Genomic DNA, 16,245 nt, shown 5'->3' on the forward strand with positions numbered 1-16,245 from the left:
AACTAGAAAGTGGCATAGCAGATGACTGCTCTATAGAATAGCGACCCACCAATCTGGGCAGGGTGCATATGTATATACATAGACTAAATTTAACAACACAGATCATTAATGGTTCATAAGAACAGGCGTTCAGGGTCAGACAAAAGGTTCAGCTCCCACAGCAACCTGTTCTTCTACCTCTCACCACCTGCAACAAGAAATCTCTTGTTATCCCACACCACCCTCAGCCATCCATGACAACAAGAAGTTGAACAAGCTTGTGGGCAAAGTCACCATCACGTTGAACAGTGTCCTGCACAACATTCAAGCAATGACACTGCTTTGACCTCCACCATCACCACCATGAACACTCATAACTGTAGCCCTCTACCATCTAATGAAGCAGGAGCCAAGGACTCTGAGCTACAGCTGCCCCACTGCTCCCTCAACTCAGTGCAGCATAGCCAGCCCATCGCCTAAAGATATAATTTCTGCCTTCTCAAACTCTTGGGTTCATATTCCAGACACTCAATTCCCTTTCTTCATGTTCTGCTGAGACACAAAGTGGCAGGATGTCTTACTAGCAGAAGAGGCCTAAGAAGCCCATGGGGCCAGCTTGTACTTCAAAGTAGTTCAAGAATGCATTTCAGACATAGCCTAGGGGGTGCAAGTCAGGAATTTTTGTTAGCTCCCTCTTCTGAGAGATGGCTCTTCTGTCTGACACCCCCTAAGTGGAGAACCAAGAACAGCAGTCAAAGCGTCTAGGAAAAGGTATAAGAACAGAGAAAATAAATGTGATGTTTGCTGTAGGTATTCTCCCAGCCGCAGCTATTTGCAGTTCATAGAACTCTTGAGCCAGAGGGGGTTCCAGGACTTTAGTAACCTTCACGGTTTCCTCTTCCAAATCTCTCCTTCAGCCCACGTAAATTTTTTAGCATCCACAACATCCTATGGCAAGGAGTTTTACAGCTGAACTACACACTGTGAGAAGGCCCAACTTTTTTCTTCGTTGTGAATCAGAGTCTTAGCAGTTTCATTCGATATCCTCCCTAATTCTTCTAACAGAGGAGAAAGTGAGCAGCAGCTATGCTATTCTCCATGCACTATAGGCCTCTGTTATATCTTACATCAATCTTTTCTTTTCAGCTAGAAGGCCTTGTTTATCAAAAGGCACTCAGATTATTTGATATTCAAAAAGTGGCAGAACTAATCTGCAAAAACTTTCACATGGATAAGTTTTAATTCCAAGAACCCTAAGAAAGAAGTCTGCTGCATGATGATGGTAGTCACTGAAACTTGGTTCTCTATGGTACAGTACAAGACCAGTAATGATTTTTTTAAATGCCATAGGAATGTGTCATTTCACATGAACTAATTTCACTAGGCTTTCCTAGTAAAATTAAATCACTTTTTGGATAATAGTCTGAGACTTCATTGGCAATCAACTTTCTGTGGAAAGACTAAGTCTTCTGAAAACCTCCAAACTACCATTTTAGATTCCTTTCAAGAATCTGAAGATAGGAATACAATTGCTCAAATACTTAAGTATCCATTCCACCCATCCAATTCTATTGAAGTGGAAAGGGCATTCAACAGCAAGGACCTCTTCTAAGGACCGCAATTCAGTTGCATAGAGTTCTTCCTATCTGACTCACCAAAAATTGTTCTCATTTGCAGAAACACTGTTGTTAAACTAAAACTTTGTGACCTGGATCCAGATGATGTTCTTACCTGATTCCCTCCACTTTTTGGATTGACAAAAACCAGCAGCGGCTTCATGAGTGGAGAGGAGATAGGCTTTATCACAAATGGCCGACCTTTGTTATCCTGAGAAACAGAAGCAAGAAACAGCTTTAGTACAAGCTATGTATGTTTCCCTGGCATAACATGTGCAGGAGACCCAGCCTAGCTCTGACAAAACTACTTCAGGTACTGGAAAGAGTACAGCCATGTTAATGGGGTTCTCAGCTGGGACCAATTTATCCAGCTGAGACAACTGAGTAAGAAGGTAAGAGAGGAAAAAAAATCACTTCAGGCCAACACAAAACTATTTTAAAATTTTACTCAATATTATTTCCAAAAAAAAATTATTCACACAGCGCTAATAATGTGTCACATAAAGTGCTATTTCTAATACGAACAATTTTCCAATGGAAAATAGAATGAGATAAACTACTTATTTCATGAATTCCATCTAACAGACAAGTTGTATCAGCACTTAGATGCAGATGATCTGCTCTTGAATTCTTGGTCTTGCCAGCCCTCCCACCTTTGAACAAATGTCACAGGTCAAACATGACATGTCAATGAGGAAGCTATTTGCCTCCCTACTCCTTACCCCTGCAGGACACCAGAGAGCCCACTAGTGAGGGCACTCTCCTGGGCTGTGGCAGACACAGATTCAAGTTTCAGGACTGCAGACCAAAGTGAGGACCTTAACCAGAGAGCTCTGGCTATGCAGAGGCGAGTCTCCCTCCATCTCTCTCCATGAGGCTGTTGTTCATTTATATAACTAAACCGCTAAGCAGGGTCTGGAAACAAGGTCTTCTATAAGCTACGTGGTAAATCAAACCATCAGATCATTCACCTGTTTCTCCCCTTCTCTCTGTGGCCCAATGTCAATTTTCACACAGACAGAATATTTCCAATATGGGATCTCCCGACGGAGACACCTTCAAACTGGACCAGACCCTTGCATCAGTGCACTCACCATGGATTTCACAACCCCAGTTTCTCACCCCTGCTCTGCCTAGTGGAAACCAAGGGTCTGAGCTCAGTCTCTTACATCCCAAGGGAACGCCGTTTCATTAGGCTGCTGGTCCTTCTGAAGTCTCGTATGTTGTTTCTTGAAAAAAATCAACTCAGCAAATAAAACTTCTCATACGAGTTTTATCAAAACTGATCTCTTCTCACAACAAATTCAATAGCGTGGAATTTTCCAGTGGAAAAAATATATTAAACACTGCAGTAAAAAAATTAAACTTTAAAGTCTGCATTTAGACATTTGAACAAAAGGAGCCTGATTACCAAAGCACTTGAATACCTACTTCATTGCCTCTTTTGCTGGCTTTTCTTTTAAAAGACGTTCTCTTCTTTCGCCGTGTTGAAGTCTTTAATGAATTCTGCATCAATAGAAAAAAGAATACATGAAAAGCAAAACAAAATTTAGAAGACAGGCCCAGACAGAGCCCCTTTACGAAGCTCTTCCATGCATGTCCACTTGGAGAATGATAAGATTATCTGGCACATGCTTGAGATTTAAATTACATGCGCTGCATGCTTTACACTTCCACACCACCGTTTATGGAGAAAGCCACACACGGAGACCAGACTGGTGCTTTGGAACTGGAAACTTTCCCACGCTGTGAGGGGGGAAAAAGATCAGATGCTCCCATAGACTCACATAACACCACATGTTGTACCTGCCAACCCTCCCAATAGGGGTAGGAGACGCCCGTTTCCCCTTCGGGGCTCCAGTCTCCTGCCCAATCAGGCTCGTCTCCTGGTATGGAGACCACCTGCATAAAGATGTAATAAAAAACATGATAAATGAGATATTTTTCATGTTTTTTTTAGGAAAGAAAACAACAAGTTTTAGCTCTGGCAACCATTATGACTCAACGTAACGTAGGCCACCATGGCGTATGATGCTGGCACTGTGTAGTCAGTTCCAGCCTATCAAGAAACTTGTGTAATCATCTGCTAAGGAACAAACTGAATTGTTAACATTTAAGGATTTGGGTGAGCGGGGGTGTTTGTGGGGTTTTATTTGCTTTGTTTTTAAATAACAATATCACTTAACTTCACGGAAAAAAAACCAACCATAAAACTGCTTGTATTTTTGCAGAACCTATTAAAATAGAACTTGCATCAAAGCTATTCTCCAGGCTGGCGATAGCCTGCTCAGCAATACTGAACCAAAAGGTGTTCTGGTGTGATAAGAACATTCCAAAAAGGGGAATTTTATTTTATTTTTAAATTATTTTAATTCAGTAACTGAAGTCATACCTGCAGGAAACCCTAATCCTTTCCATATGATTGAAATTTTGTGTTATAGGAAATACTGTAAATATTTTCTCAGTATTTCCACTTCTAGTCTAGCCATCACCCGGAAATAAAGTAACACAGGGAATTTGAAGAAAAATTATTGATTTTTTTCTGGCTTCAAGAGGGGAAGCAAGATCCATTCAACTCATCCAAAACTTCATTTCTGTCCTGACCTTATTCAAAAATGTGCCACTAATGAAAAAAGTCAATGACCAGAGATCATCAAATGTGTAAGAAGTGACGTCTGTCCTTAATCCTGCTTGCTAACCAACAAGAATAGCTACTAGATTCTCTTTAATACCTAACAACCACTTCCAGAATTTCAAGACTTCAGTACGACACACCAGATACAGAAGTTAATGTTTCCACATCTCTCAGAAGTTAAGAAAAACTAACAGCTATCTAACTCAAATACCTAAAGACACTGTCCTTTTTCACCCAGACCAAGAGAAGGCTGCTGTAGAGCACAAGGTCCCGAGCTTTTTGTCACCTCTCAACATTCCTTGTGGACCAGGATATAGTCATGCCTTGTTGTTTACTGAAAATACTGAAAAGACAGCTCTGCGGAGCAATTACAGGATATTTGTCCTTTTAGACCATATTTTGAGAGACCATCTAAAGAAGTGTTCGTACTCTTCCCTACTCTGATACAAAGTGATCTTGAAAGCATTATAAACCACAAAGATGGTACTGACTATGGAAGTGCATTGGCAATATCATCTCCATGGTCTTTCATTGCCCTACCTCAGTAGTCAGACTGACTGTAGACAGAAGTCTTTATGTCAATATAAAGGTACAGGACATTACTCTCAAAGCTGCCTCCCATGGGGGCCTTAGCCTAGTTCTCAGACATTCTCTTCTGAAGGATTCTCCCTGGAGTGGGGCAAAACACATGACACAGAGAGGACACCTAGTCTATCTGCAGTCTTGCCAGTGGTCTGCTGAAAGGTCACAGGCATATCAAGCCTTTTCCCTGTGCTTCAGTCTCTCCAGGTGTAAAATTCAAAACACTTGTCCTATTGATAAAGTGCAGTGAATTCTGCTGGCAAATCATAGTCTGTAACTCAAGTTAGGTATTATACTAGGCAAGTACTTAACTGTACCTCTGGAAGAAGGACTGTACTTGTTTTTCTGCCTCCACAATGGATGGACCTAAGCCCAGTGAAATCCTTCCAGAAAGGGCAAAGACAGTTAGTAAAGTCCTGACAAATTTAAAAAAAAAATTATAAATTAAAGAAGGTTTAAATGTAGTTGTCATTAAAACCCATTATAACATATCTCTTTTCTTGCCTATGGGTGAGGTGGGAAGAAGCATACAACTATATTATGAGTTTCAGTTCAAGCCTCCGTTCATTATTATAACATTTTTCGTTATAATCGAAAGCTTTGCTACGATGATTGCAACTGCATGTCCATAGCAGATGAAAGGCAAAAAAGCTGCTTAAACATATGTAGGTTCTCTTTGCAAACATGCAGAAGAGTAACAGCCAATAGTAATCATCAGTCTTTGCACATTAAACTGAAGAAACGGATGCATACTACCTTGTCCACATAACAAGGCGATGAGTATTTTATAAGTGTATAGTGTTATTCAGTAAAGTACCTGATAGCAAAGCATACCTTTAAATGGGCACCATATGCAAATCCTAACTTGCCTCTAGAGAGGAAACCTCTCCTTTGTGGATGTCAGTTTGGCCATCTTAAAGAGAGATTTTTGGTATTATTGCATGGTCACTATAGTTCTAAGCAAGCTTAGCTAGATGAACAGAAGAATTGGAGTCCTTTTTGTATGATGTTGGGTGGTGTGAGGGCCACAGACTATCTCAAGCAAATCCAATGGACCCTTTCAACCTTTTCATTTACATTTCAGCCTTCATTTTTAAAGGCTTTTAGCGTGCTGGGCTTCAAATGACTTAAATAATGAACAGCCTCTGGGAAGGCCAATCTTGACCATCTTCTGTTTGTTCACAATCCACAATCAGACAAGCCAGCTGCATTCAGCAATTGAGGAAATAAACCCAGAAGTGTAAGTATTCACTAGCACTTTTTCAAGGTCCTCAAAGGAGAAGAAGAAAACACCATGTTTACTCACCTTGAACAGAAAAAAGCCTGGAATTTTACAGTTACTGCCTTTGCCTTCCCAAACAGAAGACAGACTGAATCAGCCAGATCCTCCTTATTATCTACTTTTCTCCCACAACATAAGCATAGCAAGTCCATTCCTAGAGCTAACACCACTTGGGCTACCAAACCTCACCTATAACAAAATACCACCAGCCAACAGGGGTGACCTGCTTTCACAAACTAGGAGATGGAATTGATTTGAACCCCAGGAAATCAGAGCTGGTATCAAAGTGCTGCTAACGCAGTACAGAAACACTGGAAATCAGTAAAGAAGTTACAGAAGTGGCTCACATTATGAATAACATGGAATAGATACTGGGAGTTTTCCATTCACGTAAATGGGTCATTACATACAGGGCTACCACCGATCCCAAAGCTATTTGAACCATTCTGAATATTCTTCATCTTGCAATCAATTGCTTGCAAGAAGCAAAAGTTCCCCATTTAGAATGTAGGTTGTCAGCAGAGATGCGTCTTTAACCAATTGCACCATAATGTTTCATTACCACAACACTGTTGGTAATCACAGGGGGAGTGTTCCCTTTATTCAAGCGCAGTATTGAAGGGTGGTGACCCACATTGTACAAACTAAGCGTGGAAAACCATTTTTTGTAGCAATAAAGAGAAAAATAAAAATTCAAAATCAGGGCAAGGTTTTGCTACAAAAACCCATCTTATTTGCTTAAAAGAAACAACCAGCAAACAGGATGAAGGCACCACTAAAATCAATTTCATCTGAGTAGGGAATTCAGTTCAGGAGTTGCCTGTGACCAATGTGAGTAGTTAGAGCTGAGGAAATAATTTATAACAAGGCTTCTAGCCAAATTTATTCTGATTGTGGAAAATGTGAAAAACAGATTGCTGGCTACATATTTATTTACTATCTGAATTAACAAAAAATTCTGAATATTTTGTTTGTATTCTGTGGATTGAATGCAGTCAATATTTGATAGTGTTTACCAAACGTGAATATAGGGTGAAGAGGGTCATAATACACAGAAGTAGAGCTGGCCAGAAACAGCAGGAGGGGAGAAAATACTTCCTAAAAAAATAAATAAGAAAACAAGACTTCTGCCAAAAATCTGAAAACACATCTGAAAGATGCACCAGTATTTTCTACAGCAATAAGGATGCATTCCCCAGAACTAACACTGCAATGGGTGCTGTTAAGAAGTTTCATGGAAATATGCCCATTGTCTGTGCTAAATATCACTTTGACCTACCTAATGCTTCAATGCTACTAACCTCAAATTTCTCGAGACATGATGGAGAGGGAATACTGGATTAAAGTATTTCCTCTCCACTCATGACTCAGGCACACAAAGCTAACATTTTCTTAAAGTGCAACATTTTAGATGTTTATTTAAAAGCATTTTTCCTATGAATTATAATTAACTAGATCAGATTTATTTTTTTATTTGAACTTTTCTGAAAAATTAATGGACAAGAAAGAAAATTCTCTAAAAATGTTATAAGGAGGGTACCCTGCTTTTACCAAATGCCAAATCAAAAGAAAATTACAAGTGTCAATTTTTTTTTTTTTTTTTTAACTAAAAATTAAATAAGAATTAAAAAGATCAAAGAAAGGCTTCTTTTAGTAAGGTCAGACATGGATATGTCTATATTTATTAATGTATTTTCTTTTTATTAAAATTAGTATTTTTGGTTTTAATATTCCTTTCCTAGTTTTGGTTAAGAGAATGGTGACTGCAGTGTGTTGCCAGCTCACAAAGAGGGGTTTTAGTAAGCCATAAAATGATATAACAAATTCAATAATCTTTCTTTTTTTGTAAGAAAATACACTCAAAAGCATATGAAAGGGTTTTTGGTTGTTTGTTTGTTTTTTAAATTGTCATTTAAAACAATTTGAATGATAAATAAATTGGAAGTGTGCTGGGTGAAAAAAGATTTCATTTCCTTAACAGACCTAGGAAGAGGGTAGCACCTCTGGCCACAGGAAGCTGGTTCTCAGATCAGTTATCTCCCTTCTCCCATGTGTATCGGGCTAGCTGTAGTTAAATGGTTAGGGTACAAGGTGCCCAAAGACCCTGGCAGTACCCAGTTTCCAGGTCTGGACTGCAACAGTTAGGAAGTCCTTCCTAGTGGTTCCCAGCCCAAGGATCTCTACCTCATGGATCCACCTCCAGACCACGAACCCTTAAAGTTACGAATTCTGTGGCTAATGCCCAAAGCAGAGCTTCCAGGCAGTCTGCTGAGAAGCCCAGGGACCAAAAGACTTAAGACTAATGGGCCATACGGTCTCTTTAAGGACACAGAAAAGGAGCCAGCCTCATTTTTGTGCCAAATACCACACAGGTGCTGAAAATTAGCCAAGAAGATTAAGTCCCTGCCAAGGACTCTTCAACAAGAGAGGAAAAAAAAAAGATTTCTCTGAAGGAGGCTGGAGTAAAACTAACAGCAAAACAAGCGTGTGGGAAAACATACAAATGCTAAAGAAACCTTTTTTCTCAGAGGAGAGGTGGCTAGGGATCTTGCCTATTCTGGACCTAAAGGAGAAACAGTGGTCTCTTCGGTCGACTTTTTGATTACTCTATACTTTCCCCCTGCCTTGTCTTTAATATCCAGCTTGTTAGAAGTGCTACTCCCACACAAATCTGACAGTCATATCCCTAGACTGTAACTAAACACTGACCAGTGTCCCAGCTCAGACCTTTTTCCAGTTCCATGGGACTATTTGTGTCTTAGTGTGTTGCCTACAGCCTGAACTTCTCTGCTTCTTGTTGCCAACCAGGACACAGAGCCAGAAAGCCCGGGGTCACTTCCCAAGAATGGACACACTAGTGTAAGAACTGCACATCACTGCTTGATAAAACCAGCATTCCTCTCAACGGAGGAAAACAACAAGAAAACGTGAATGGGAAGTTTCAGTGTCCCAGACACTATTCATTTAAAAAAAAAAAAAAACCAAAACAAACTTGTTTCAGTGCTTCTGAAATAAAACTTTTACCAGTATTTCTGGCTCCCTGATATGTTCAGCACGTGTTTGTCTGTTTCTTTCAATTCAACCTGGAGTGAAAACAGACTTTCAAAGAACAAAAATACTTCTTGCATGATGAGAATCCCCTTTTAATTTTTGGCCAGCTCTCTTTTGGATACCTTCTCTCCATATTGTGTTCACCACAAGTATCCTGTCTAAAACATATTATATCCATCACAAAAGCTTCAAGTGAATGTTTGTGAACAATTTTTCCCTGTATTTGCTCAGCTCTATTTAATGAAACATGCTTGACTGCCTTCAACACAGGGGATTTCTTGCAGTATACTCGCTGAAGTCACAGTTAGAGGAACAAACCTGAGCTGGATTTGCTCAGAACAAAAGTCACATTTGTTGCTAATCGTCCCAAACAGGGAAACCTACTGAAGGGCTGGATGGAGGGGCGGGAGGATACAGGTTCATAATCACCATGGATGTATGCCGGGTTTCAAGGGTAGAGACAGGTTGAACAAGCATGCCTTAGTGAAGGAGTACCGAGCGGCGAAGCCAGGCTGGCCCTGCACAGCCATACAGCTTCAGAAACAGACATCAGCATGCAGTTACCTGAGGTTTCTTCACCTTAATGATCCAGGTGGGAGGCACAATGACAGCAGCATGAGCCCCCAGGGAACATGGCTCCTCAATGTGATGTAGCATGAAACAGGTGACTTTATTATGAAACTGGAAAAGAGGAAAAGAGTAGAGTTAATAAGAAGGCCAAGACAGACAAAGACAAAGGGGAAGCATGGAGAGGAAGAAGGTGATGGTACAAAAACTGGAGCAATGTTCCCAACTCCACCATCTTCAAGTCCTTCAAACCATGGAGTTTTAGGAACGTATAACTAAAGATCATCTTCTCTAGCCATGCCTTCTTACAAAAAAACCACCAAATCAAAAAAAAATGATCACCCCTACTTAAACACAGATCACAGACTGAAGACCACACCTAGTTTGATGCAGCTGTGTGTATTAAAAGCCCTTTGGCCTCTGAGCTAGCAGCAGCACGGCATTAATGGGACGTAGCCAGCAACTACATTGTGCAGCAAGACTCTCCTCCTAGAGGACTCATGTCAGCCAGGTGAAACACCAAATCCAAAAAAAATGATCACCCCTACTTAAACACAGATCACAGACTGAAGACCACACCTAGTTTGATGCAGCTGTGTGTATTAAAAGCCCTTTGGCCTCTGAGCTAGCAGCAGCACGGCATTAATGGGACGTAGCCAGCGACTACATTGTGCAGCAAGACTCTCCTCCTAGAGGACTCATGTCAGCCAGGTGAAGTTACGGTGTCTTTGAGCAAAAGGAATAGAAATGGCAAAACTAGGGGTGATTCACAGAGAGGGAACCCTGAGAGCCAGGAGAAGTGAAATTGCTTGCAGTGCAGTCAACTCAGTAATGCTGCTACTGGTCTCCCCGAGTATTGCCCACTTACCGCCAGCTTGCACCAGGAACAACTGATGGCCACAATCTCTTTACTATGGAAGGAGAATTTCTGCTGAAAGCCCTAGAATAAGCAGGAAAAAAGGATTAAATTCCTCCTGACTACCAAAAAATTTACACCTTTAACTCTTGCCAGGTGACTGTGCTAGGCTAAATCAGTTCATTGCAGTCAGATACTTGGTTCAGCCTCAAAGCTCTTCGATACCAAACATTTTGGGGGGGATAAAATAATGACAGGATTTAGAGAAGGTTCTTCAACAAGGGTGTTTTCACACACACATTTTAAAGACACTTCTGCAAAATTTTATGCTTTTTCTTAATTTCTGTAGTTAAAAAGAAAAGGGAGAAGAAGCAGAGAAGGAATGCCTATTTCAATGGATTTCTACAGACCTGAGTAAGATTCAGATTTTTCGGTTGAACAGAACATTCTCTCATTGCAGTCTTTTTCGCTCTAAATATGAACAAGAATTTGAATTTTCCTTTTTTTTTTTTTTAAATACAGAGTGGAATCAGCTACAATGTCTGCATGGAAATGTTCTGATTGGGAAACTGTTTATTGTTTTATTGAGCTGACTCAGATCAAAATCTTTTTAGTAAGTTCCAAAACCCAAGATCGTCTGATTCAAATCGAACAGATATAAAAGAAAATATTTCTTTATAGTTGTAAAGAGAAAAAAAAACACTATTACCAGCAAATATGAGAATTTATTCTCCCACAGAAGAGTCTCATTTTTGTAGAATGCAATTTCAGCAGACATATCACTTTCCTCTAAGTTCTAAGGCTGGAAAAGACCATTGGGTCATATACATCCTTCTTGCATATAACAGGCAACAATGCTAATTGGAGTTACAGCCTAAAAATTTGTGTTCAGTTAAAGCTTATTTTAGCTGGATTAAAAATTGATTTGGGTTAATGGCTGCAGAGATGGAAAAGTCCAGAACTCTGTTGAACAGTTTATCATAGTCACCTTCACTGCTTAGATTTATTTCAGATTTGCAGCTGTCTAGATCCTTTATTCATTGGCTTCTATCAAGCCTCTCTACTACGTTAAGGAGCCCATCACCACCCAGAGTTTTCTAATTTAAAGTCTCTCTACCAAGTTGTGAATTTGTGAGCCAGTTTTCTTTTCAACAAGCTGAGTTTTACCTAAATCTCCTACATGGTGGGCAATGCCCAAGACCCACTGCAAAGAGTTATGATAATCTGATTTAGTAACATCTAACAGGACATTTCCTCAAAGCTTCTATAATTAAGGTCCTTCTTATCCTAGTTGCTGTGGAAATGAACACAAGATGGACACCTGCAGGAAAAATGAGCCTATTAGTGCTCAGTGCAATGGCAATGTCAAGCATACCAAGAAGGAGAATTAAATGAACAACCAAAAACCCATCCAGAGATGCACTGGTCTTGTTCAAGTGAGGGATTGAGCTACAATCTGTCCCTATGTGGTAGTCAAGGACAACTCCATCAATAGTCTGAAGGGGAGGCGGCTCTCCCTGTCTGCCCACCATGCAGAAGTGCACATTGCAGCTACTTCTTCAGGTGTCCCCAGCATGTATTCAAACCAGCTTGCCAGATGGACCACACCACCAACTAAGGCCTACTCCTAAAGAGGCTTGTGTCACCTCTGCCTAGTTTGTTGGGTTTTTTTTAATCCTTCCCCTAATGCCTCAGGTTTTACATTCAGAGAAATTCAAGGAGTAGATTCTTCATAATGATGGTGATCTGGCATATTCAGGTTTAATAATGGAGCATGGTCAAACGGCTTCACAAAGACAAGCTGGCCAGCTGCTTCTGGCTGGGCAGATCTAGTCTGCCATTCAGTGTGGGCACAAGAACGGAGTGACAGTGCGATGATACGAGTGCTGGAATGGAGGTCTGACACTGGATGAAACGCTCTATTCTCATTCACTTAAACTAGTGCTTCTTAATGTTTCTTACAAATCTCACTCTTTCTTGTCCCAAAGTGTATTAAAAAAATTATTTCAGCCCCTCACAGACATGAAATGTTTTGGTTTGTTCGGCTTTGTAACAAGCAGGGGAGAAATTCTTCTCTCCCAAAACTTCCACTGATAAAATCTAAAATTCAGCACGTTAATTCCACAGCCCATCAAGTGGTGTATTTTAAACATATGGACTGAGCAGCTTGTCTGGTCCTGGATGGACCGTTTTTCATTTATTCAGTAAGCCATTTGGCTTTTAGGGAGTCATTAAAGAAAGTGATACAGCAATAAAAACATATTAATAACAAGTAGCAATGAAACACCACTTTTCTTCCTCAGTTTGCTTTACAAACGTGAGCTACTTCTTCCTAAGGATACATGTTTGAGGCAAGATAGCAATTATTTGAAAGCTAGCTTTACAAATAAAGGAACTGATGAAATAAAGCAATGCACTGCAGGTCACAGTGAGATTTGATGGGGACTGTCAGTCTCCACAACTGGAGTCCCCCATATTCCACCAGAAATCATCACTTCTGCCTTCTCTCAGTGAGAAGGAAAACTAAAATTCAGCTATCTTGTTCCTGGGTCATGCAAGGAGGTCTTCTGCACAAATTTAGAAAATTTGGGATAGAAAATTCATTTCACCTTTGTGAGAATATCGGCCTAACAGTACCTGATTAGCCCTGATTCACTAGCACCCAGTTCCCGTACAACACATGAAATCCCATGCTGTGAGCTGCTCCTGCAAAAATAAGCAGTTGTGTATACCAGAGGAAATATATTTGGAGGAAAAAGCACCTGAATCCCCAGCTTGTGTCGGTGATTACAATCTGCCTAAATAATTCGGATCAAAGTCCACATTAATATAGACACCCATGCACACAAACAGAGCACATAGGGATTATTAGGTCCAACATGTTTTGGTTATATTCTCAAATGTACTTAAAAAGTATTTTCACACCAGTGTTAGGGCTACTAATAATTTATTTTTGCATGTATTTTCCTATGATATTTATTCCCTTTTTAATGCTCTCAGAGACATTCCAATGCAAAATTACTGGAGGAGAGGCAGGTATTATTGCAACTCGAATACAGACAGCAACAGAAGCACTTGGATGGTGATTTCTGCTAAAATAGCAAAGAATTAGAATTGCCTTTCAATGACTAGAAGTTTCAATCCTGCCATTATATGCAGGGAAAACATACAGCTTTGCATTTATCCACTGGCCTTTAAAGGGACCAGTAACAGAAAGAGATAGACACTGTAGCTGCACACTGCACGTGTATAGCGGACACACTGCTTTGGACACCACAGAAAGTAGAAAGAAATAAAGTGTCTGTTTAGCATGATGGTCCAGATGCATTCTTAGCCTCGGAAAATATCTAACCCACTGGTAACTGGAAGTATATGAAGATCACGGTCTCTTCTCCCAAGTAACTAGTGATAGGACAAGAGGAAATGGCCTCAAGTTGCGCCAGGGGAGGTTTAGATTGGATGTAAGGAAAAATTTCTTTACTGAAAGACTGGTTAAACATTGGAACAGGCTGCCCAGGGAAGTGGTTGAGTCACCATCCCTGGAGGTATTTAAAAGACGAGTAGATGAGGCACTTAGGGACGTGGTTTAGTGGGTGGTGGTGTTGGGTCGACGGTTGGACTCGATGATCTTAGAGGTCTTTTCCAACCTCAATGATTCTATGATCACTCTGCATTCATCCTTAAGCTTCTATTACTGCACACAGTCATGGACTGGGTGCTGGGCCACACGGTCTGAACATCCTTGTGTTGTATTACGTAAAGAAAAAAAATCCCAATTTCTCTGATGATCCCAGGTAAAAACCAGCTAACAGCAGCTAAAAACTACAAAACTATCTTTTTTTCCCCACCTGCAAGAGAAAGAAATCAGTTCTTAAACATCATCAATGGCGCAGAGAATGCGGTTTGGGAGCTTTTATTTACCATCGCTTTCAACACAAGAGCTATGGAGCATTAGAAAAAACTAGTAAATGACAGGTTTGAAACAATCAAAATGTGGTTCTTCTCACAGCATGTAGTTAAGTTTGAGAATTCCTTGCTAAAGGATGTTAGGGTACAATTTACAGGAACTCAAGGAGAGACTAGACAAGATCACAGGAGAGAAAGTATTCATAGGCTGTTAAATATAAAGGCACCATTCCTGGAAATTCATGAGACAAATTCTTGGAGGCCAGGAGACTGTTTTGGGGATGCATCACTAAACACCTGCCTCTACTTATGCTTTTCCATAGTAAGCCGCTGTTGAATACAGGGCTCAACAGTACTTAGTCTTAAGAGATACGGTCATCCTTCTATTATAGTCTCCAGTTGCAAAAAAAGGGGCATCATCCCAGCAAGTAGACAGAAACGGATCATTTGGTTCCACTGCACTCAGTAAGATTTTGAACAAGGCTTTCCAGCCCCCCTTCCCTGGCACTGATTTCTACGTGTGGTACTTTTGCAGTACAACAGTGAAATCACCCCTGGGAGGGAGAAGAGGAAAAATGAAGTCTGGATGAGACCATATAAGCTGTATTTGTGCTAGCAAGTGACATGTAACAGCGGGAGCATAAGCTCTGTTCGTACCGAGGACACTATACACAAGGATTTTCAGATAATTTTATTTTTGACTAGCTATAGTCTGGTCCTGTGGACTGAATGCCCATTAGTAGCTGCAGAGTTAACTTTCAATTAAGTTTAATCTAAAAGGAATTCAGTTCATTCGCTGCAAGACTGCTCCATGTGTGAACCATGGTAAGTGATGACAATCAGGAAAATTTCTTCCAAACTGCACTTCTGATCTGAGGGGAAACACTGACAGAGACACCTCTGTTCTCCGGCTCTCAGGAAGTGTCAACCGTGGCACAGAAGGCACACAAAATATAAAACCACAAAGCCATGCTAAGGACGTTGGGGAGCATTAACTCCTTTCCACTGGATTTTGACTTGAAGCATGAGATGGGCATATCCTAAATGTTCATTTCTACTTTCTTTACTCAAACTATTATTAATGATCATTAAAATATTTAACCACCCAATTCCAGATATGGGATAGGATAGTATTACACAACAATGAGATCTACCAGAATCATTAGGTATTCCATGAATAATACTTTCTTTTATTGCTTTAAATCTACTGCCATTCCATTTCAATGACAGTTCCCTTCTTGCATGACAAGAGAATATAAAAGATGGCTCTCACTTGGAGGTATAAGAAATGTAACAGCAGAGCACGAGACAGACAAGTATTTTGCTATTAATAGGAGACTGCTTGGCCAATAAATATAATGGGATTTTTTTTCTTGTTATCATTTTCCCTAATCCTTTCTGTTTCTTGACAAACAACAACTCTACTACAATACACCCATGTTAGTCTTAACTGAATATTTCTTATTTAAGAGGAAAACTGATTTCCTCTGAACTTCTCTGTATCAGTCAAGGCTGATAGGAATTTTAGGATGGACTGGTCATGTTGCCCACATGAACGTACCCAGCACAGGTTTTGATATGATAGGCAGTAAGTACTCCCATTGCAAAATCAACTCCTAATACCTCAAGGAGAAATCCAGGCCAAAATGGCAGAGGAGGAAGGCAGTATCACTGCAAAGTCATACCATAAGAATGCTGTATGCAAAGTGCCTTGCTGCAGTGTTCGCATGCTACTTGCTATAAAAGGGTATCACATTTTTATTGCATGCTT

General features: G+C 40.3%; 1 protein-coding gene across 1 annotated transcript in view; it reads right to left on the reverse strand.

The window, feature by feature from the left end:
* The window catches only part of DGKI (diacylglycerol kinase iota), a 115,833-nt gene extending 106,016 nt beyond the window's left edge, over positions 1-9,817 (reverse strand). The window contains exons 1-3 of the mRNA XM_019474399.1: positions 9,710-9,817; positions 3,015-3,101; positions 1,711-1,806 (exon numbers count right to left, since the gene is read on the reverse strand). Coding sequence (XP_019329944.1) covers positions 1,711-1,806; positions 3,015-3,101; positions 9,710-9,802 — 276 coding nt within the window. The 5' untranslated portion in view covers positions 9,803-9,817. The remainder of the gene's footprint in view (positions 1-1,710; positions 1,807-3,014; positions 3,102-9,709) is intronic.
* Between the last annotated feature and the right edge of the window lie 6,428 nt (positions 9,818-16,245).

This window comes from Aptenodytes forsteri, unplaced genomic scaffold (genome assembly GCF_000699145.1).
Source record: "Aptenodytes forsteri isolate BGI_AS27 unplaced genomic scaffold, ASM69914v1 Scaffold56, whole genome shotgun sequence".
In the NCBI taxonomy this organism is placed as follows: Eukaryota; Metazoa; Chordata; class Aves; order Sphenisciformes; family Spheniscidae; genus Aptenodytes; species Aptenodytes forsteri.